Source organism: Tachyglossus aculeatus, chromosome X2 (genome assembly GCF_015852505.1).
Source record: "Tachyglossus aculeatus isolate mTacAcu1 chromosome X2, mTacAcu1.pri, whole genome shotgun sequence".
Lineage (NCBI taxonomy): Eukaryota > Metazoa > Chordata > Mammalia > Monotremata > Tachyglossidae > Tachyglossus > Tachyglossus aculeatus.
The window spans coordinates 5063225-5085587 of NC_052100.1; the positions used below are offsets into that span (position 1 = coordinate 5063225).

Here is a 22363-nt window from a genome sequence, read left to right on the forward strand (position 1 = left end):
AGCCTCATTGTTTTATCTCTTCCCTAGCATGTAGAACAGTGCTTGGCACCTAGTTAGCACTTAAATACCACAACTATTATTATTACATGCTCAACTTCCTAGGCCTCTTCTCAAGTTGCAAAGACAAAGAGAGTTTTTCTAATGGGACAGGGACTATATCCAGCCTGATTATCCTGTCTCTTCTCTAGTACTTAGAACAGTGCTTGGCACATAGTAAACACTTAACAAATGCCACAACTATTATTATTCCCTAGTTCCGAGTTCTCTGGGCCTCCTCTCAAGTTGCAAAGATAGGTGCTGGGCAATTGGTACTTGGGACAGGGCCTGTGTCCATCCTGATTATCCTGTCTCTTCCCTAGTGCTTAGAACCAGTGCTTGACACACAGTGTTTAACAAATACCACAGTTGTTATTATTACATGCTCAACGCCCAAGGCCTCCTCTCAAGTTGCCAAGATAAGGAGAGTTTTTCTAAAGGGGTGTCGAGCGATTCATTTATGCATCATCTAAGGCCCCTGTCACCAGAACGATCCATTGCCCATCTGAAAATCCGGTTCTGGAGCGCAATCCCCCTAGTCTTTGATCGATAGGCTGCCCTCCTCTCCAGGAAAAGTAAGGGTGCACTGAGAACCTTAGAAAATTGGGTTCTGTACTTTTCAAGACGAGAGAACAGCTAAGGCACTTTAAGTAAATAAGAACTCTGGAATGGCAGGCTGCTTTTTTTCCCCCCCCGCCCGCTTCCCCTCTCGCTTTCTCTCTGCCCAGGAAAGGCAAATATCCCAAGCCTTAGCTGTAAAAACCTTTTGAGATACAGAATAATTGACAGAACAGGTGAGTCGCAGGTCTTAAAGTCCAAAGACACAGTTCGGGGCGAGTCCTGGGTGAAGTTGGGCAGCGGTGAAGGCCCGATAAGCCCCCTCTACAGGGAGCCCCGACTTGGGCTCCTGGGACCTTGAGCCAGGGCAGCGAGAGGGATGCCGGATATAATGGCTGTCGCTTGGAAGAGGGCTCGAGATCGGACCCGATTTTTCCCATTTAAGAGACTCAGGCCTTTTAAATGGGGGTTTCTTACCCCCATTTTCCAGATGAGGAAACTGAGGTCCAGAAGTTGTGCAACTGGAATCTGGGCCTCCCGGGCCCCAAGACCCCATACTCTTCCCACTAGGCCACCCTGCCTCTAGCCGCTGAGTGTCTGGCCTGGGGGAGGCGATGCCGAAACAGAAGCGATAGCGGGTCTTAGCCGGGTCTCCCCCCACACAACGCGGGTCGAAGCATCCCATTGCCCGTTTCCGATTTCTTCCTACAATCGGGGAGGTCACGTCATTTCTCTGGGCCTCTGTTGCCCCATCTGTAAAATGGGGATTAAGTATCTACCCCATCACTTATAGCAGTGTAAGCTTGCTGTGGGCAGGGAATGTGTCTGTTTATTATTGTATCGTCCTCTTCCAAGTGCTCACTACAGTGCTTTGTACACAGTAAGCGCTCAATAAATATGACCAAATGAATGAACAGTGCCTGGCACAGAGTAAACGCTTAACAAATACCACAGGGGAAAAAAAAAGAAGCTGATTCAGTCTCACTTTGCACCTGCCAAGAAATCTCTCCCCGAGCCCGACGACAGGCTTCATTGTTCCGCAACTACTGTCCGACAAAATGGCCAAGGCGCCCCACCCGTTCCTGCTGCTGGGATTGAGCCCCGGTCGTTCAGTCACATTTATTGATTGTTTGATTCGTCATTCATTCCAGTTGCATTTATTGAGCGCTTACTGTGTGCAGAGCATTGTACTAAGCGTTTGGGAGAGTACAGGAGAACAATAAATGGACACTTTCCCTGCTCACAGTGAGCTCACAGTCTAGACGGGGAGGTGGACACCGGTATAAATAAATGAGTGACAGATATGGACGTAAGTTGTGTGGGGCTGGGAGGGAGGATGAAGAAAGGGAGCGGGAGAAGAGGAAAGGAGGGCTCAGTCAGGGAAGGCCTCTTGGAGGAGGTGGGCCTTCAATAAGGCTTTGAAGCGGGGGAGAGTCACTGTCTGTCGGATTTGAGGAGGGAGGGCATTCCAGGCCAGAGGCAGGAAATGGGCAAGGGGTTGGCAGCGAGGTAGACGAGATGGAGGGACAGCTAGAGGGTTGGTGTTAGAGTGAAGCGTGCGGGCTGGGTTGTAATAGGAGAGTGGCGAGGTGAGATAGGAGGGGACAAGGTGATTGAGTGCTTACTGTGTGCAAAGCTCAGTACTAAGCTCTTGGACGAGTCCAATAGAACAGTAAACTGTACATTCCCTTCCCTTAAAGAGCTTACAGTCTAGAGATGGTCATTGAAGACGGTGGGGGGAAGAACCCGTCGTTCAGTTAACGTTGGTCACGAAACCATCACCGTGACGAAGGAGCCACGGGGATATCCTTTGCGGTGTTTTGGAGGCTCCGGCAGGGCATATTAGCAGCTGGGCCTCTTTGGTTTTTGTTTCTGCACGTAAGTTTGATTTGCCGAGCGTGGTTTTATAAGAAACCGGATGCATATCATCAGAGGGCTCTGTGCTTTACTGATGGTTTTTTTTTTTTTTTTTCTCTCCCCCACCCCGTTCTTTCATCCGTCCAAAGTGTCGGTCGAAGAAAAAGCCCATTCCACCGAAATATGAAGTCGGAGATATCGTCTGGGCAAAATTCAACCGGCGGACGTGGTGGCCCAGCAGAATCTGTTGCGACCCCATCCTCAGCACTCACTCCAAAATGAAAGGTAACACCCCGAGGTGGATCGCGACGTGATAGGAGCCCGAGACGGGCAACTCACACCCTTCCACGGGCTGGCAGACATTTCCAGGTTTTCAGGATGAAACCATGTCCCCCAGTCTCCTCCCCTGCAGCGTTTCCTCAACCAAGTTCTGGTTTTCCGTATTTCTATCCGTTTCCCCCTTCCCTTTCTCTGCGGCTTGTCTTGGCTCTTTTAAGCCACCAAATGGGCATCTGGAATCTTGTTTCCTTGGGTGCCAGCACCCCAGCGAAACCACCCACCTCAGTAGGTCGATTTGGGCTTCGTTCAGTCGCATTTATTGAACACTTACTGTGTGCAGGGCACTGTACTGAGCGCTTGGGAGAGGACAGTACAACAATAAACAGACACATTCCTTGGTCACAACAGGTGTCCATCCCGCACTGTCCTCCAGCGCGCCGATCGTAACGGACTCTTTTGAGTCTCAGGGTCTTTCGGGTCAGGTTGACAACTCTGCGTATGTGGCCCGCCAATTCTGTTGGATCGTACTCTCCCCAGCGTTTAGCTCAGCGCTGTGCACACAGTGAGCAGCCAGTAAATGCCACTGGTCGACCAGTGGTTTTTTGGCCAATGACTGCTTTGTGGCGGTGTTTCTGGTGCTAGAGTTTCACGGCCTAGTGGGTAGAACCGGGCCTCAGGAGGATCCAGGTTCTAATCCCGGCTCTGCCAGTCATCCGCTGTGTGACCTTGGGCAAGTCACTTCACTTCTTTGGGCCTCAGTTCCCTCATCTGGAAAATGGGGATTAAGACTGTGAGCCTGAAGTGGACGGCGAAGTGGTATTTTCCCTCAGTGCTTAGTTCAGTGCCTGGCACATAGTAAACATTTAACAATTGCCACAGTTATCATTATTACAAGCGTAATAACAGATTCAACCCCTGTCTTTTGGGAGCTTACAGTCAGTCTAACAGGCAGTAAAGGAAATAACAGGTAGGGGAAAATTACAGGTAGGAAAAGTAGCAATGGAGCACAAGGCCATGATTATGCTCAGATGATCGGACGATGGAAAAACCACCTTGCTCTGAATCTCTGTCTTTGAATTTCACTTATACACCAGAGGAAGTCAGAATACCGAATGACTTTTCATAATTTAATCATCTGTCCCTTAATGTCTGGGAAATTTTTGATTATGAAGTAGTTAAAAGCAATCTTTTTTTTTTCCTCCCCAACCCAGAACTGGTAATATTAGCTCTGTACACTATGTCAGAACTCCAGGGATAATTTTGAATACGCCGTGAAAACTGAGGAACGCAGGAACTCCCCATTTTTTTTTTCTGAATTTTTCCTCTTCGCAAAAGGAAAAAAAAATATTTTTCGCCGTAAAGCATTTTGATGGTCCTCAGAGTTTCCTGTAAGCTGTTTGGATCGTGAACTTGTAATCCATCAGTCAATCAGTGGTGTTTATAGAGCGCTTAATGAGTTTGGTGGAAAATGGCCAGAAAGTAGACAGAAAGATCAGTGCACCTGTTTTCAGGAGGCCTGGGTTTATGACAGTAAACTTGAATTCTTCTCGTCATCCGTGATCCTTTGACAGTTTCTCTGTGGTTACAGAGGAGGTGTTTTTGTATCAGAGCCCTGTCTACCTTTTGCATTGAGACACTTTTATAATCTCCCATTTGGACACCGAAATCGGTCTAGAAACCCTGAGGGCAGATATAGCGATGGAATGTGCTTTGTGGGTGCTTTATTGGCAAAATGGGGCATTACAAAAACCCTCATAAAATTGAGAGAATTGTCGGGGGTCTAATTGCCCAAGCAGTCGTTTACCTTGGAAAAAAACAAGAACAAAAAACCAAAGTTAGTCAGTGGAGGTTGAGTGCTAACTGTGTGCAGAGCACTGGACTAAGCGCTTGGAAGAGCACAGTATAACAAAGTCAGTAGATGTTTTCCCTGCCCCATGGGGAGAGGCCGTGAAGCCTAGTGGAAAGAGCATTGGACTGGGGAGTCGAAGGACCTGGGTTCTAATCCCAGTTCCTCCACCTACCTGCTGTGTGACCGTGGTCATGTCACTTCTCATCCCTGTGTCTCAGCTCCCTCACTACAAGGTGGAGATTAAGTAGCTGTTCTCCCTCTTAATTAGACTGTGAGCCCCATGGGGGACCTGATTATTAGTACAGTGCTTGGCACACAGTTAGCGCTTAACAAAGACCCCAATTATCAGGATGGTGATGGTTATTAAGGAGTTTACATTAAATTAGAGATATGGACATTCATTCATTCAGTCGTATTTATTGAGTGCTTACCGTGTGCAGGGCACTGTACTAAGCGCTTGGAAAGTACAATACGACAATAAAGAGAGACAACCCCTGCCCACAACGTACTTACGGTCTAGAGACGTCAGTGCTGTGGGGCTGAGGGTGGGTGAATATCAAGTGTTAAAAAGAGGACGTATCCAAGAGCAAGGGCGATGCAGAAGGGAGAGGGAGTAGGGGAAAAGAGGGCTAATCAATCGTATGTATTGAGCGCTTACTGTGTGCAGAGCACTGTACTAAGCGCTTGGGAAGGCACGATGTAAGAGTTGGTAGACACGTTCCCCCGCTCACAGCGAGCTACAGTAGCAAATGTCACCAGTGTATTTTAGAAGCTCCTGTCTCTGCTCTATTTAGGAGGTTTTAACAAGTGGTTTTTATTATTATTATTTTTTAATATGGTATTTGTTAAGCACTTATGTGCCAGAGGCTGTTGTAAGCACTGGGGTAGACCCAAGGGAATCAGGTTGGGCACAGTCCATGTCCCACATGGGGCTCACTGTCTCAATCTCCATTTTACAGATGAGGTAACGGAGGCACCGAGAAGTTAAGTGACTTGTCCAAGGTCACCCAGCACGCAAGGGGCAGAGCTGGGATTGTAACCCTGACTCCCAAGCCCATGCTCTATCCACTAGGCCACCGCTGCCTCTCGTCATTTATTGAGCACTTATTACGTGCAGAGCACTGCACTAAGCACTTGGGAGAGTTTAATCCAGGAGAATTAGCAGACACGTTCCCTGCCCACAACGCGTTGGTTGTTCTGAGTTACCCCACTGCGAGGCATTAGTAAGGCTCCGTAACGCTCCACCTCAGTGGAAAATGGCATCTAGGCGAAGGGATGTAAAAGCATCCCGTCGGCTTGGCTCCTGTTCCAATTGCCATGGTGACAGTTCGCTTCCGACTCATCACCGAGGACATCGCGGCTGCACGCGGGAGTCGAACGGAGACTCTTTGGGAGCAATTCTCCCATCTCTCTCTCAGGAAGATGCGAAAGACGGACTATGTGATCGTTTCGGAAGAGGCCGGAAAGATTGAAATCGTTCTCCCTGGCTTCAAGACTCGGTGGCCCGGGAAATGGGAAAAAAACCCATGAATCCACTCCAGTCCCAGTTGGGATTTGGGCCAAGTCAGTAGCAATAGAATGATTCCGGCGTATTTGTCCTTGAATGATCATTGTGGTCTTTTAAGTGCTCGCTAGGTGGATAGATACAGAATCATCAGGAAGGACACAGTCCCTTTCCCTTGTGGGACTTGCAGATTAAGTGCTTAGTACAGTGCTCTGCACATGGTAAAAGTGCTCAATAAATACCATTGACTGAATGAATGAATAAGTAGAAGGGAGAACAGGAATTGAGGCTCCATTTTATTCACTCATTCAGACTCATTCAGTCTTATTGAGCGCTTTCTGTGTGCAGAGCACTGCACTAAGGTGATGAGGTTGTCCCACATGGGGCTCACAGTCTTAATCTCCACTTTACAGATGAGGTCACTGAGGCACAGAGAAGTTAAATGACTTGCCCAAAGTCACGCACAGCTGACAAGAGGCAGAGCCGGAATTAGAACCCCCAACCTCCGACTCCCAAGCCCGGGCTCTTTCCACTAAGCCACGCTGCTTCTCTGTATCTACCCCAGCTCTTAGAGCCATGCTTGGCACCTAGCGAGCACTTCTCAACACTGTCGTATTGTAATAATCTTTACGGGGTTTGATAATAATAATATTGATAATAATAAATGGCATTTGTTAAGTGCTTACTATGTGCAAAGCACTGTTCTAAGCACTGGGGGAGGATACAAGGTGATCAGATTGTCCCACGTGGGGCTCACAGTCTTCACCCCCATTTTACAGATGAGGGAACTGAGGCCCAGAGAAGTTAAGTGACTTGCCCACAGTCCCACAGCTGACAGTTGGAGGAGCCGGGATTTGAACCCATGACCTCTGACTCTTTCCATTGAGCCACGCTGCTTCTCTGATTCTCTTGATAAGCGCTTACTAAGCTTCGAGCGCCACTTTAAGCACCGGTGTAGATACAGGCTAATTTCCCAGACGCTTACTGCAGTGCTCTGCCCACAGGAAGCATTTAGTAAATGCCGCTGATTAACAAATACCCTTAAAAAAGCAAAACAGAGTGGCCGAATTGGTGTTGGTATTTTCCAGGCTCTTCTAAGGCTCCGTTCCTCAGATTTTCCGACGTTCAAGAATAGGCCCGTTTGATCTTGGGTCAAAAGGAAGAAGGGCCCCCATGAGTTTCCTGTTTAGAGATCGACGTTTCAGCCAGTTGGACCAGTTTCCCCTTGCCCTTTTGGTCCCAGTCCATCAGAGCGGGCTAATGGAAGCCGTTGGTTTCCTTCAGCCCATGTGTACTCCTGCCTACCCCTCTCTGGGGTAATAATAATGATAACAATAATAATAATAATAATAATAATAATAATAATAATGGCATTTATTAAGCGCTTACTAAGTGCCAAGCACTGTTCTAAGCACTAGGGAGGTTACAAGATGATCACGTTGTCCCACGGGGCTCACAGTCTTCATCCCCGTTTTACAGATGAGGGAACTGAGGCCCAGAGAAGTTAAGTGACCTGCCCAAAGTGGACAGTGGATAGGGCACAGAGCCTGGGAGTCGGGAGGACTTGGGTTCGAAACCCGGCTCCTCTACGTGTCTGCTGTGTGACTTGGGGCAAGGCACTTAACTTCTCTGGGCCTCAGTTGCCTCGTCTGTAAAATGGGGATTAAGAGTGTGAGCCCCATAAGGGGCAGTTACTGCGTCCAACCTGATTAACGCTTAGAAGAGTGGCTTGTTATATAAGAAGTGCTTAACAAGTACCATAATTATTATTATTTTTATTATCTCCTCCAAGAGGCCCTTCCCGATTAAGCCCCCTTTTCCCCAGCTCGCTCCCCCTTCTGCGTCAACTTTGCACTTGGATCTGACATAATGTTTTGTTTTGTTCTTTGTCTCCCCCTTCTAGTCTGTGAGCCCGCTGTTGGGTAGGGACCGTCTCTATATGTTTCCGACTTGTACTTCCCAAGCGCTTAGTACAGTGCTGTGCACACAGTAAGCGCTCAATAAATACGATTGAATGAATGAATGAATGAATCTGGGCATCTGTTATTCGCCCTTACCCCAGAGTGCTCTCTTTAAAGTATGTTGTAAATTACTTATTTATTCATATTTAAGTAAGTCGGCTGTAAGCTTCCCTGTGAGCAGGGGACTTGTCTACCGACTCTATTGGGATGTGTTGATGGTGTTGTTTGTGATGTTAAGCACTTACTGTGTGTGCCAGGCACTGTTCTAAGCACTGGGGTAGTTACAAAGTAATCAGGATGGACACAGTCCATTTCCCACACGGGGCTGCCAGTCTTAATCCCCATTTTACAGATGAGGGAACTGAGGCCCAGAGAAGTGAAGCAAATTGTGCAAGATCACCCAGCAGACAAGTGGGGGTGCCGGGATTAGAACCCAGGCCCTACTGACTCCCAAGCCTGTGCCCTGTCCATTATGCCAGGCTGCTTGTGGTGGTGTTTATGGTACTTGTTAAGTCCTTACTATGTGCCAGGCACTGTTCTAAGCACTGGGGTAGGTCTGTGTTAATCAGTCCCTGTCCCACATGGGGCTCACAGTCTGATCAAGTTCTCCCAAGCGTTTAGCACAGAGCTCTGCGCACAGTTAGTGCCCAGTCAATACCATCGATTGATTGGACAGTCCGGCCCTCCCCGAGGGCTCCTCATTTTTCAGCCTTTCTCGGTGGTCCCCCGCCCCGGAGCAAAGCGAAGGAGATAACGGCTCCGTGGGGGTCCCAAGTGCCGCGATCCCGTGACCCGTTTCTGTGTCCCTCCTTCCTAGCTTCCACCCGGAGACCTTATCGCCAGTACTACGTGGAGGCCTTGGGCGAAACGTCCGAGCGGGCGTGGGTGGCCGGAAAAGCCATCGTGTTCTTCGAAGGCCGGCATCAGTTCGAAGAGCTGCCCGTCCTCCGGAGGAGAGGCAAGCAGAAGGAGAAAGGCTACAGGCACAAGGTAAACCTCCTCGGCCTCCTCCGGCTGGAGCCGATCCCTTCTCCATTGGGGGATCGGAAATCGGCTGGGGAATGGATCTGTTTACCGTCCTATAGGGCTCTCCCAAGCCCTTAATACAGTGTTCTCCTTGCCCCAGGCTCCCCAGGAATTGAAAGAGCTGGGAGGGGAGGGGAAGACACTCCAAACTCCCCTTTGCGTCCAAGAAGCACCGTGGCCTAGTGCCTAGAGCACAGGCCCGGGAGTCAGAAGGACCTGGGTTCTGATTCCGTCTCTGCTACCTGTTCGCCGTGTGACTTGGGGACTTGGTTTCCTCATCTGTCCAATGGGGATTAAGACCGTGAGCTCCAAGTGGGACGGGGACTGTGTCCAGACTGATTAGCTTGTATCTACTCCAGCGCTTGGTACAGTGGCTGGCATGTAGTAAGCACTTAATACCAAAGTAAAAAAAAAAAAAAAAAAAAAAGAAGGGGCCAGGGCGCTCTTGCGCTCGAATGTGCCTTTGAAGGAGTTGGGGTCCGGTGTCCCCCCGGTAAGCCGTCTCCTTCCATTCCGCCCGGTATTTAACGGACACCTCTCTCTGTCTCTGTCTCCCTCCTCCTACCTGCTCCATCCTCAAAGGTCCCGAAGAAGACCTTGATGAAATGGGAAGCCAGCGTCCAGCTGGCCGAACAGGGCCTGCCCAAGGCCACGCACGACGGACAGGGCGGGCCCGACCCCGGGGCCAAGGCGGACGGTGAGGACCTGCCCCCCAAGGCCCGCCCCGAAGGGCCCCGGCCGGAGTCGGAGCCGGAGCGCGTGCTGAACGGCTGCCTGCAGACCCTGACCCTCGGCCCCCCGTCCGCCGTGGGTGACCGGGTCAAGCCCCCCAGGAGGCCCCGCCCCGGGAAGGGCCCCGAGAGCCGCAAGAGAGCCGGTCCGAAAAAGAGCCGTCTGCCGCCGGGTGGGGCCCGCCGAGAGGAGGGCCGGACAGAGGAGCAGCGGGACGGAGGCGGCCTGAGCTTTGGAGCTGGGCCCGGGGCCGGGGCGGAGAAGCAGGCCTCCCGGGAGCTGTGCCGCATCGCCAGCAGCCTGACCTTGGCCGGCGGCCCCGCCGTCCAGACCTACCTGTTCTCTTCCTTCGGGAAAACCGCCCCGAAGGGTGAGCCCAGGGGTCCGAGCGGCGGGGCCCCGGCGGGGCTGGGCATGGGCGGGCCCCCGCCGGAGAACTCCCGGGGGGCTCCGCGGGGCCGCCGCGCCGGGGACGACTCGGCCAGCTCCCGGACGGCCTCCGAGGACGAGAGCAGCGGCCCGGACCCTGGCGGGTCGGACGAGGACGGCGATGGCGGCCCGCCCCCACGGAGGCCCGGCAAGAGAGGGGACGCCCCGAGGTGGCCCGGGCCCCCCTCCAAGAACGCCCGCATCCGGGCACGCAAGAAGCCCCCCGACGCCTCAGACGAGGACTCCCCGGCCCGCCCGCGGGCCAAGCCCTCCAAGCAGCTCAAGGCCCGGACCCCGAAATGCAAACCAGCGGGGGCGCGGCCCCCGGACGAGGACCGTGGCGGGAGGGGCTCGCCGAGCACCCTCCCGGGCCCGGGCGACGGCCCCAAGCCGCTCAGCCCCGGGCACGAGAAGGCGCGCGACTCTTCGGAGATCGAGACGGCCGTGGTGAAGCACGTGCTCTCGGAGCTGAAGGAGCTGTCCTACCGGTCCGGGGGCCAGGACCCCACCGCCCCGGGACCCCACCCGAAAGCCCCCAAGCCCCTGCTGTTCGCCTCGGCCCCCGGCCAGGGCCGCCCACCCCTGGAGCCGGACTACAAGTTCAGCACCTTGCTGATGATGCTTAAGGACATGCACGACAGCAAGACCAAGGAGCAGCAGCTGCTGGCCGCTCAGACCGCCCGCTCATTCCGCGGGCCCGGCCTGGCCGAGGCCCCCACCTTCAAGCCGGACCGTAACGGGGAGGGCCGCGGTGGCCCGGGTCCGGCGGGCGAGGCCCCGGCCGGCAGGAGGGAGCCCGGCGGGGCGGGCCGAGCCGGGGCCAACTGTGTGGCCAGGCGCCCCTGCGCCCGGTCGAAGCTGCCCTGCAAGGCATCAGAGGGCAAGCCGGACAGGCGGGCCAAGGCGGGGCGGGGGCCCGGCTTGGACCCTGGGGCGGGACCGGACGCCCGGGGTGCTGGCAGGGGGCCGGCAGGCCCCGATAAGAGGGTGCCCCCGGCCCCGGCCGACCGCGGGTCCTTCCCCGGCCACAGGCCCGAGGCCGGGGGGAAGCGGCCGGGGGCCGAGCGGGAGGCAGAGTACCGCCGCGCCTCCCCGGAGAACGGGGAGGGCCCGGAGCTGGACTTGGAGATGACCAGCGAGAGCTCCCTGAGCGACGGCTCGGCCGACGCCAACCCCGTGGCCCCCAAGAAGCGCTGGCAGCGTTTCAACCAGGGCGGGGCCGAGGTGGGCAAGCGGCCCGGGCCCGGAGAGCCCCTCGGCGGCCTCTTCGGGGGCCTGCTCCCCTGTGACTTCCTCCGGGGACCGCTCACCCCATCGGGGGCGCCGGAGGAGGAAGAGGAGGAGGAGGAGGCCCGGGCGGCGGGTGGCGAGCCCGGGCCCCGGACGGATGGAGGCAAGAAGCTGAACGGTGGCCGCGGCGACGAAGGGAAGCACGGAAGCTTGCTGCTCTCCACCCCGACCCCCCAGGCTGAGCCGTCGGGGCAAGGTGAGAGGGCCTGGCGACTTGAGGTTCAGGCGGCGGAGCTGGGGCCGGGACACCCTTTCGGTCCTCATCCTGGCTCTGTCTCTGGCTCCTCCGTGGGGTGCCTTGGGCAAGTCACCTCACCTCTCTGGGCCTCATTTTCCTCACCCGTCTAATGGGGATAAGACAGGGAGCCCCATGCGGGACGGGGTTCTCCGCATTCTTATATCTACCCCAGCGCCAAGCCCGGGGCTTGGCACATAGTTCTTAACAAGCGAGCTAACAGGGAGACAGGCACTAACAGAAATAAATAAATGACAGATATGGCCATCAGTGCTGCAGGGCTGGGAACGGGGATGAATAAAGGGAGCAAGTCAGGGTGACGCAGAAAGGAGCGGGAGAAGAGGAAAAGGGCTTGGTCAGGGAAGGCCTCTTGGAGGAGACGGGTCTTTGAAAAGGCTTTGAAGTGGGGGAGAGTCATTGTCAGATTTGAGGAGGGAGCTCCTGGCCCAACTGGCTGCCAGTTTCTTAAATTATTCCAGTATATTCTTTTTTTTTTTTTCCTGCACCTACTCGAAAGTGCTTCCTGGAGATGAAGCCGCCATTGACTCCGGGAAGGCTGAGACCTCTCAGACCAGAGCATTTTCCCCTCCAATCTTGGCTAGAGGTCACCTTTTCTTAGTTTCATCCCCTAGACCGTGAGCTACTCCTCTGGACTGGAAGCTCATTGTGGGCAGGGAAGGTGTCCAACAACTCTGTTATACAGGTATAGTGTACTCTCCCAAGCGCTTAGCACAGTGCCCTGCACGCAGTAAGCGCTCAAGAAATACGACTGACTGATCGGCCGATCCAGTTATTATCCCTTGGTCCCGTGCGTGAGGCAGAAATCCATATAGTGTCAACTTGTGGGCAGGGAGCGTGTCTCCCAACGCTGTTCTCTTGTCCTCTCCCAATCAATCAATCGTATTTATTGAGCGCTTACTGTGTGCAGAGCACTGTACTAAGCGCTTGGGAAGTACAAGTTGGCAACCTATAGAGACAGTCCCTGCCCAACATTGGGCTCACAGTCTAAAAGGGGAAGACAGAGAACAAAACCAAACATACTAACAAAATAAAATAAATAGAATATTTACAAGTAAAATAAATAAATAGAGTAATAAATATGTACAAGCATATATACATATATACAGGTGCTGTGGGGAAGGGAAGGAGGTAAGATGGGATGGAGAGGGGGGTGGGGGGAGAGGAAGGAAGGGGCTCAGTCTGGGAAGGCCTCCTGGAGGAGGTGAGCTCTCAGTAGGGCCTTGAAGGGAGGAAGAGAGCTAGCTTGGCGGATGGGCAGAAAAAATATGGAACGCTTCACGAATTTGCGTGTCCTCCCAAGTGCTTATTCCAGTGCTCTGCACATGGTAAGTGCTCAGTAAATACCATTGATTAGCGGTACACATTCTGTATTGGATAAAAAAACCAGCGTGGTCCAGCAGATACAGCCTGGGCCCGGAAGTCAGAAGGACTCGGGTTCGCATTCTGGCTCTGCCACTTCTCTGCTTTGTGACCTTGGGCAAGTCGCTTCACCTCTCCGTGCCTTGGTTTCCTCACCTGGAAAATCATCATCATCAATCGTATTTATTGAGCGCTTACTGTGTGCAGAGCACTGTACTAAGCACTTGGGAAGTACAAATTGGCAACATATAGAGACAGCCCCTACCCAACAGTGGGCTTACAGTCTAAAAGGGGGAGACAGAGAACAAAACCAAACATACTAACAAAATAAAATAAATAGAATAGATATGCACAAGTAAAATAAATAAATAGAATAATCAATATGTACAAACATATATACATATATACAGGTGCTGTGGGGAAGGGAAGGAGGTAAGATGAGGGGGATGGAGAGGGGGACGAGGGGGAGAGGAAGGAAGGGGCTCAGTGTGGGAAGGCCTCCTGGAGGAGGTGAGCTCTCAGTAGGGCCTTGAAGGGAGGAAGAGAAAATGGGGATGAAGACTGAGAGCCCCATGCGGGACAGGGGCCGGGTCCAGCCCGATTAGCTTGTGTCTACCCCAGCGCTTAGAACAGTGTCCGGCACATAGTAAGCGCTTAACAGATACCCTGTTGTCCGGGATCTCTACTGGATTTAAGTTTCCGGGGTTGGAAGAGCGCCCTCTGGTGGTGCTTGTGCTCCCCCACCCCATCACCCACATTCCCACCCCAGGGAATCCGTTCTTCCTGACAGACAATATGGGAAAGAGGAACAGATGTGGGAGATCTTATCTCCCTACCATGTTTTCTCAGTCCAGACCCTGCAGTTCTGCTACCGGATTATTGGTTACCTTTATTTTTGTTTTATGGTATGGGCACTGTACTGAGCGCTGGGGTAGACCAGTCGGGGGTATTTGTTGAGTGCTTACTGTGTGCAGAGCACTGTACTAAGCATTTAGAGAGGACAGTGTGAAAGAATCAGCAGACACGTTCCCAGTTCCAAGCTAATCAGGTGGGAGATAGTCCGTGTGATCGATTGATAGCTATTTGCTGAGTGCTAATCACTGCTACAGAATTGGTGTCACTGGTTTGGTTTTTTTTTTGAGCACTTATTGGGTAAGGAGCAGTGGACTAAATGTGAGGGAAAAGTACAGTTGTGTAAGTAGACATGTTATGCTGAGGCTTTTTCCTCAGGTAATGAGTTTTTTTTAGGACCTTTTTTTGTAATGGTATTTAAGCGCTTACTATGTGCCAGGCTGTGGTCTGAGCACTGAGGTAGATGCCAGCTAACCAGGCTGGACACCGTAGGCATCCCTCATGGGGCTCGCAGTCTTAATCCCCATTTTACAGGGGAGGGAACTGAAGCACAGAGAAGTGACTTGGCCAAGGTCACACAGCAGACAAGTGGTGGAGTCAGGATTAGGACCCAGGTCCTTCTGACTCCCGGACCTGTGTTGTATCATCTTAGGCCACACGTAGAGGCTATATCAGCAAGTTCAGCATTTCTGGTAGATTGTGAGTTAGCAAGCCTCTTGAATTTTTTTTTCTTTTCTTCTTTTAAAGAATGTTTTTTCCAAGGTCCTGCTAGCCAGATTCAGGCCCTCTGCAGAGGTGACGGGAACTTTTCTAGAAATTAGACCGTTTGGCATTTTTACCTCAAGTGTCTTTTTGGGGTGAGAGAGGGGGGGAGGTCTCAGAATTCTGTTTTGATTTAGTTTTTGGTATTTTGTACTCATCTGGTCTACCAGAATTTTTACAGAGTTGATGATAAGAAAGGGGGAGAATGCTCTCACCCGAGTGACTTTGAGAAGCAGTGCGGCTTAGTGATAGAGCTTGGGGCTGGGACTCGGAAGGACCCCGGGTTCTAATCCCGGCTCTACCACTTGGCTGCTGCATGTCTTTGGGCAAGTCACTTCATTCCCTCATCTGGAAAATGGGGGTTAAGAGTGTGAGCCCCGTGTGGGACACGGACTGTGCCCAGCCTGACGAGCTTGGATCTATCCTAGGGCATGGCACATAGTAAACATATAAATATCAACACTCCTACTCCCCCGCACCCGCCCCTCTCACTGTCTCTCCCCCCTCCACCTTCTTTGGGGAGCAAGAGTTCCGGAGTTGAGAAGCTTAGCACCGATCCCATTCCTTTAAAAAAAAAAATTGGTATTTGTTAAGCACTTACTATGTTCCAAACACTGTACTGAGTGCTGAAGTTCGTCACCTAAATTCCCAAGTTCCTCCTCTTTTTAGTTGCACTCTCGGAGAAGAAACGTCTCAGGAAACCCAGCAAGTGGCTCTTGGAATACACAGAAGAATACGATCAGATATTTGCCCCCAAGAAGAAACAGAAGAAGAATCAGGAACACTTGCACAAAGTAAGTTGACAGAAAACGGGCCTGTTTTGAGTGTACTTCGCTGGTGTTACCCGCCACCCCCCACCCCCAGTCAACGGGTCAGTCGTATTCATTGAGCACTTACTGTGTGCAGAGAACTGTACTGAGTGCTTGGGAGAAAGTCAGTAGAACAGTAAACGGACATATTCCCGGCCCACCATGAGCTTATAGTCTAGAAGGGGAGACAGACATTAATAAAAAGAAACAAGTTGCAGATGTGGACGTAAGTGCTGTGGGGCTGGGTGGGGGGGATGAATAAAGGCAGCAAGAAAGGGCAAAGTAAAGGGGGTGGGAGAAGGGGAAAGCATGGCTTAGTCAGGGAGGGCCTCTTGGAGGAGATGAGCCTTCAATAAGGCTTTGAAGCGGGAGCCTGGAGTGGGGAGTCAGTTATCTGTCGGATCTGAAGAGGAGGAGGAGGGCATTCCAGGCTAGAGGCAGGATGTGGGCGAGAGGTGACCAGCCGGGCTGCCCCTCTGGAATCTGTCTCCTGCATGGTGTGTCCTTGCTCCTTAGCTGAAATCCCTCGAAAAGACGGAAGTTAAGGTGGAGGAGGGCACTTCGGCGACAACCCATTGCCGACCCAGCTCTGATGTCCAGCGGCGGCAGCAGCAAGCAGCGGAGCACCCCCCGGTCCTGGAACGCGAAGCACCATTTCTGGAAGGCCCCTTGGCCCAGAACGAGGTTGGGGGTGGGCACGCCGAGCTGCCCGAGCTGACCCTGTCGGTGCCTGTGGCGCCCGGGGCCGCCGTCCCCCCCTGGCCCTCGCTGGAACCCGAGGGCCCCTTACTGAAAACAGGTGGGCACGGCGCGGAGAAGAACTGGCGTGGCGGGGCTCAGGACGAGGGCCTGCGGTCCCTGTCGGCGGAATGGCCCTGGACTTGTCCGGGCGGTGGTCCTCCGGCTTGGAAGCGGTCTTCTCTAAGGGGGATGCTTGGGTGTCTCAAAAGGGTCCATGTGGGACATCCCTTCTTCCCCCACTGTCAGTCCCGGCCAGGGCGGGTTGTCCCTGGGGTCAGCGGCGTTCTCTCGTGTCTCACTGAGTGGCTTTTTTGACATGCATGCTTTTTTTAGTGGTTGTTAGGGTGTTTGTAAAGCACTTACTGTGTAATAATGATCAACATCATTGTGGTATTTGTAAGCGTTTACTATGTTCCAGGCTCTGGGATAGATCCATGGGACAACCTGATCACCTTGTAACCTCCCCAGTGCTTAGAACACTGCTTTGCACATAGTAAGCGCTTAATAAATGCCATCATCATCATCCAAGCTAATCAGGTTGGATGCAGTCCCTGTCCCACATGGGGCTCACAGTCTTAATAGTACTTTACAGATGAGGGAACTGAGGCACAGAGAAATGAAGTGACTTGCCCAAGGTCTCACTGCAGACAAGTGGCAGAGCTGGGATTAGAACCCATATCCTGCTGACTCCCAGGCCTGTTCTGTGTCCCTTAAGCCACGCTGCTTCTCAGACAGGCACTGTACTAACAGCCGAGGTAATAATAATAATGATGGCATTTATTAAGCGCTTACTATGTGCAAAGCACTGTTCTAAGCTCTGGGGAGGTTACAAGGTTATCGGGTTGCCCCACTGGGGGCTCACAGTCTTAATCCCTATTTTACAGATGAGGGAACTGAGGCCCAGAGAAGTGAAGTGACTTGTCCAAAGTCACACAGCTGACAAGTGGCGGAGCCGGGATTTGAACCCATGACCTCTGACTCCAAAGCCTGGGCTCTTTCCACTGAGCCACGCTGCTTCTCTAAGATAGATACAGGGTATCTAGGGTAGATGCAAGCTAATTAGTTTGAATATAGTCATCATCAATTGTATTTATTGAGCGCTTACTATGTGCAGAGCACTTTACTAAGCACTTGGGAAGTACAAATTGGCAACATATAGAGACAGTCCCTACCCAACAGTGGGCTCACAGTCTGGCCCAGTGGATAGAGCCAGGGGCCAGAGAGTCAGAGGACCTGGGCTCTAATCCAGCTCCGCCACTTAATAAGATTAACAACTGTGGTTCGCATTAAATGCTTACCACTGTCCTAAGCGCTGGGGTAAGAGACAAGCTAATCAGGTTAGACACCATTCCTGGCCCACGCCGGGGTTCCCTGTCTTAATCCCCATTTTACAGCTTAGAGCACAGGGGCTCAGAGAAGTGAAGTGGCTTGCCCAGGGTCCCGCACAGTCAAGCGGCGGAGCCAGGATTAGAACCCAGATCCCTCCGGGTTCCGGCCGCTCTCCTTCTCCTAGCGGGCCACTTGTCTGCCGTATGATGTGGGGCGAGCCACCATGCCTGCTGCACGCGGTGCCGTTTTCTCTTTTGCTTCCTCGTGTCTCTGGCCACCCAGAGCTTCGGCTCAAACAGCGGCCCTCCTACCCAGGTTTTCTGCCGCCCGGGCTCTTTATGCTATGGTTAGCTGTTCGGCGAAGGGTGGAGGGAGCAGTTGAGAATTAGCGTCTAGAGGCTGGCTGGGAGAGAAATCCCATGCTTTGTAATGATCCAAGGTATTATTGCAGGGAACTATGGGAGCAAACGTCAGAGGAAGCCAACGAAAAAACTCCTTGAATCCAACGATTTGGACCCCGGATTTATGCCAAAGAAAGGAAACCTGATTCCTTCCAAAAAGGTATGTTGTTCCCAGTCCGACAACCTCAGCGCCCCAAAGCATCTGGTAGCAAGTGGAGAAAATCTGAGGCCTCGGACACCGTTTCTCTAGAAAACGTACACCTCTGCTGATGGAATCTGCTGACCAGTGCTTGACTGAACCTGCGTCTCGTGATTTAGGAAGTACCCACCCAAAAAGCGATTTCACCCGAATTAACCCGGTTTTCCCATGTCCATCACTTCCCACTCTCCTTCCCTCCCAGCTTTGGAATGGCAGAAGGACCTGGGTTCTAGTCCCAGCTCTGCCACTTGTCTGTTCTGTGACCTGGGGCCAGTCATTGCACTTCTCTGTGCCTCAGTTACCTCAACTGGAAACCAGGGATAAAGACTGTGAGTCCCATATGGGATAGGAATTTCGTCTGACCTTATTAGCTTGTATCTACCCCAGTGCTTAGTACAGTGCCTGCACATAGTAAGTGTTTAACAAATACCACAATTATCATCATCATTATTATTCTTCTGGAGGCCAACCGCTCTGCTGCCATCTTCCCGTAATTATCAGGATTATGATTATTGCCATTCCCCGATTTTGCGTGTGAGCGCGGGCACGCATGCCCAGAACGTTCCCAGAGAATTCAAACCCATCAATTGGGGTAGCAGATATAAAATGTGTTAACCTTTGTTCGAGGTTAACACCCCCATAAAATCTGAACACAAACAGATGTGGTAAGCAGCAGCAGAGAAGGGGACAGAGAGCCCTGCCTTGAAGCGCCAGATTTCAGTAGGTGAGGGAGGAGTCAGTCATCCATTTAAAGCACAGCAAGCCCAACCGCCCCTTCCCCGGGTATATTGGGAAATCAGTAGTATTTTTTGAGTGCTTTCTGGGTGCGCAGCACTATACTAAGCTCTTGGGACAGTAGAACAGTAAGCAGACACATTCCTGGCCCACAACGAGCTTACAGTCTTGAGGGGGAGATGGACAGTAATAGAAAGAAATAAATGACAGATGTGGAAGTAAGTGCTGTGGGGCTGGGAGGGGGAATGAATAAAGAGAGCGAGTCAGGGTGGCGCAGAAGGGAGTGGGAGAAGAGGAAAGGAGGGCTTTGTCAGGGAAGGCCTCTTGGAGGAGATGGGCCTTCGATAAGGCTTTGAAGGACGGGGAGAGTTAATATCAGTCGGGTATGAGGCGAGCCCTCGTATGCTTGTGTCTACTCCAGCGCTTGATGTCGGTCTCCCCCCTCTAGACTTTAAGCCCGTTATGAGCAGGGATTGTCTCTCTTTATTGCTGTACTGTACTTTCCAAGCACTTTGTACAGTGCTCTGTATGCAGTAAGCACTCAGTAAATACGATTGAATGAATGTTGAATACCGTGTCTGGCACAGAGTAAGCACTGAACAAATCACAATTATTATTGTTGTTATTATCAGATCCAAGTATACAGGCAGCGCAGAAGGGAGAAGGAGTAGGGGAATTGAGGGCTTTGTAGATGTATGATGTGGTTTTTCCCTTAGCGGGTCTAATGTAACTTTCAAGCATTTAAAAACTGGTTGGGTCTAAAAAGGCCAACGTTTTTCTCTGCCGACCTCCGTCACCTCGATATCCAAAGACGCACAGCTTCCAAACCAAAACAAGACTCATTATTCCTCGAAACGTCTTCAGCCGAGGATTTCAAATCTGAACGAGGCAGGTGCCTTTTTCAGTCTCATCTCCCCGCCCGCCATCTGCAGAGCAAAACGGTAACTTAGCTGTCGTCAAAGGCACGCCTTGCCTCGGTTTACCATGTTGAAACGTGGCTGTAGAATCGGCTGGAAAAAAACCCCCACAGTCTCACATTTTTTTAAAGCCACGCCCCCCCCCATCACCTGCCAAATTATGGCTATCACCGTTTGGGTTCACCATACTGATGGTCCATCATTTTTATGGAAAGCGTCAGGCTGCATTTACTGTCCAGAAACTGAATTATTTAAAGTTGTGTAGTTTCTCCACTAGATTGGAAGCTCCTCAAGGGTAGGGATTATCTCCCCCCCCCCCCCCCCCCCATGTGTAGGTTCACAAGCAATCATCCTCCCCAGGTCCTGTTTGGTGACTATGTTGATAACAATATTGTCGGTATTTCACTTTAAAACAAAAAAAAATCTAAGAGAAACCTAATGTCTCCCAAATAGCAATAGAGAAGTTTGGAAATAACGATAAATAATAACTGTGGCATTTGTTAAGTGTCTACTATGGGCCAGGCACTGTTCCAAGCGCTGGGATGGATGGAACAGATCGGGTTGGACACAGTCCGTGTCCCACATAGGGCTCATAATCTTAATCCCCAGGTAACAAATGAGGGAACTGAGGCCCAGAGGAGTGAAGTGGCTTGCCCAAGGTTACACAGCAGACAAGCTTCAGAGCCAGGATTAGAACCCAGGTCTTTCTGACTGCCAAGCCCAAGCTCTATCCAGTAGGCCATGCTGCTTCTCTAAATGAAGAACACCCAAATGGCCCTTAGTGGTATCCGTGATGAAAAATTGAAAACAAGGGGGAGAGATTTGACTATAGGAGGTAAAAGACCAAAAGTGGAAAGCCGCCTTGTCTCGGGGTCCGTTTCTCCACCCAATGGCGTTTTCAGGGTTGTTAATATTAAACTGGGTCCCCCCTGCTGCTGTTCCCTTGGCTCGCTTCCTACCCCAGAACCAGTTTGGGACGCTATGTGTTATCAATCATTTACAGTAACATCTCTCCGTCTAGACCTTAAGCTTGTTGCGGTCAGGGACCATGTCCCCTAATTCTGCTGTATAGGACTTTCCCAAGCACATCGCAGAGTGCCCCAAATATAGTAAGCGCTCAATAAATGCCATTGATTGATTGATTAATGCCAAATCCAGAACATTTCCATGGGGATTTGGGAAGGAAGGAGCCATCCCAAATTACTGGGGAAAGAGGAATCTGGTTTCCTTTTGCTGCCCATTCCCACAGATCATATCCCATTGGGAGAAGGCAACCGGTCTGCCATTTTGCCCATCGGTTCGGCACCGGTTACGGCCAGGCTGGCGAACGGAGCCCAGTATCCGTGGCAGTGGGCGGATCGGCTCTTTTAACTAGCATTGAGGGAATTTACTTTCATTTTTCTGAGGTCATCCCCTCCCTCCCTCCACCCCCTTCCTCCAAAATTATCTTTGTTTCAAAGAGCAGCCATGTCCTCCGGGGACGGGGGGTTCCTACCCAGTTAATAGGAAGGGACCGTCGAGGACCTCCATCATCCAGGCAATTGGAAAAGAGAAAGGGAAAGTTGTTCATGGCCACCAGGCCCCTAGAAGCCACCGCGGGCATTCGATAAACCCTGTTATTGTTGCTTATACACAGTGCTATGACGCTGGCCCCTTGGAAAAGGAGCGTTCTGAATCTTGTCCCACATCCCACTCTTTGGAGCTTGGTGAAGGTAAGTTTCATTGTGAAATTCGTCCAATGGAATTTTTTGTTTGTGCGTTTGTCTTTTGCTTTAAGAGAAAAATAAAAGGGCAGGCCTGACAGGTGTCCGATGGTTCAACACTGTTTGGTCAAGAGACAAATTTTCAAGACCCTTGACTGGTTTCGTCAGAGTTTTAAAGGGGAAGGAATAAAATGGGAAATTCGGAGATGGTCTAAGCTTGTGAGCCTCTTCCGTCTCTGTGCCCACCACGTTTCCCCGCCCCCCGCTACACACCCATTCTTTTTATTCCACAAGATGCCACTTGCCCTCCTGACCCTGTCTGTTGCGCAAGAACAGTCATTTCACTTGCCCCATGAGCATTTCCGTACAGGTGTTAAAGGGTTGGCTGCCGAGAAGGGAGGAAAAACATTTGTTCCTCTTCTCACCCAGCCATTGCAACAGGCCTTCTGTCCAGTATCAGTATTTTGTTTTTTTAAATGTATCTCTTCATGGTTGGCACTTTTGGGAGCTGAATGGAAACCTTCCCCTGTACAGACACACACACATACACCCCCAGCTCCTGACAGTGCTTTTAGCAACAACCCTGCAGGCCTCCCTGCCCTTCCCTGAATCCTCTCCTCCAGTCACCCTCTAGCTTTCCCCAGACGACAACTCTAGCCACTTCCTTTCCTTGCCCGAGCCCCCCCAAAATGAGGCTGAGAGCCCCGAGGTGGAGACCTTTATAGACAGGGGCAATCCAGGCCAAAAGTGACCTCACAGACAGTGAGGCTCGTGTTGTG

General features: G+C 51.8%; 1 protein-coding gene across 1 annotated transcript in view; it reads left to right on the forward strand.

Moving 5' to 3' along the window:
• The window catches only part of NSD1 (nuclear receptor binding SET domain protein 1), a 90213-nt gene that overhangs the window by 33038 nt on the left and 34812 nt on the right, over nt 1-22363 (forward strand). The window contains exons 3-9 of the mRNA XM_038771496.1: nt 2601-2736; nt 8862-9034; nt 9653-11717; nt 15420-15544; nt 16076-16358; nt 18081-18190; nt 21518-21593. Coding sequence (XP_038627424.1) covers nt 2601-2736; nt 8862-9034; nt 9653-11717; nt 15420-15544; nt 16076-16358; nt 18081-18190; nt 21518-21593 — 2968 coding nt within the window. The remainder of the gene's footprint in view (nt 1-2600; nt 2737-8861; nt 9035-9652; nt 11718-15419; nt 15545-16075; nt 16359-18080; nt 18191-21517; nt 21594-22363) is intronic.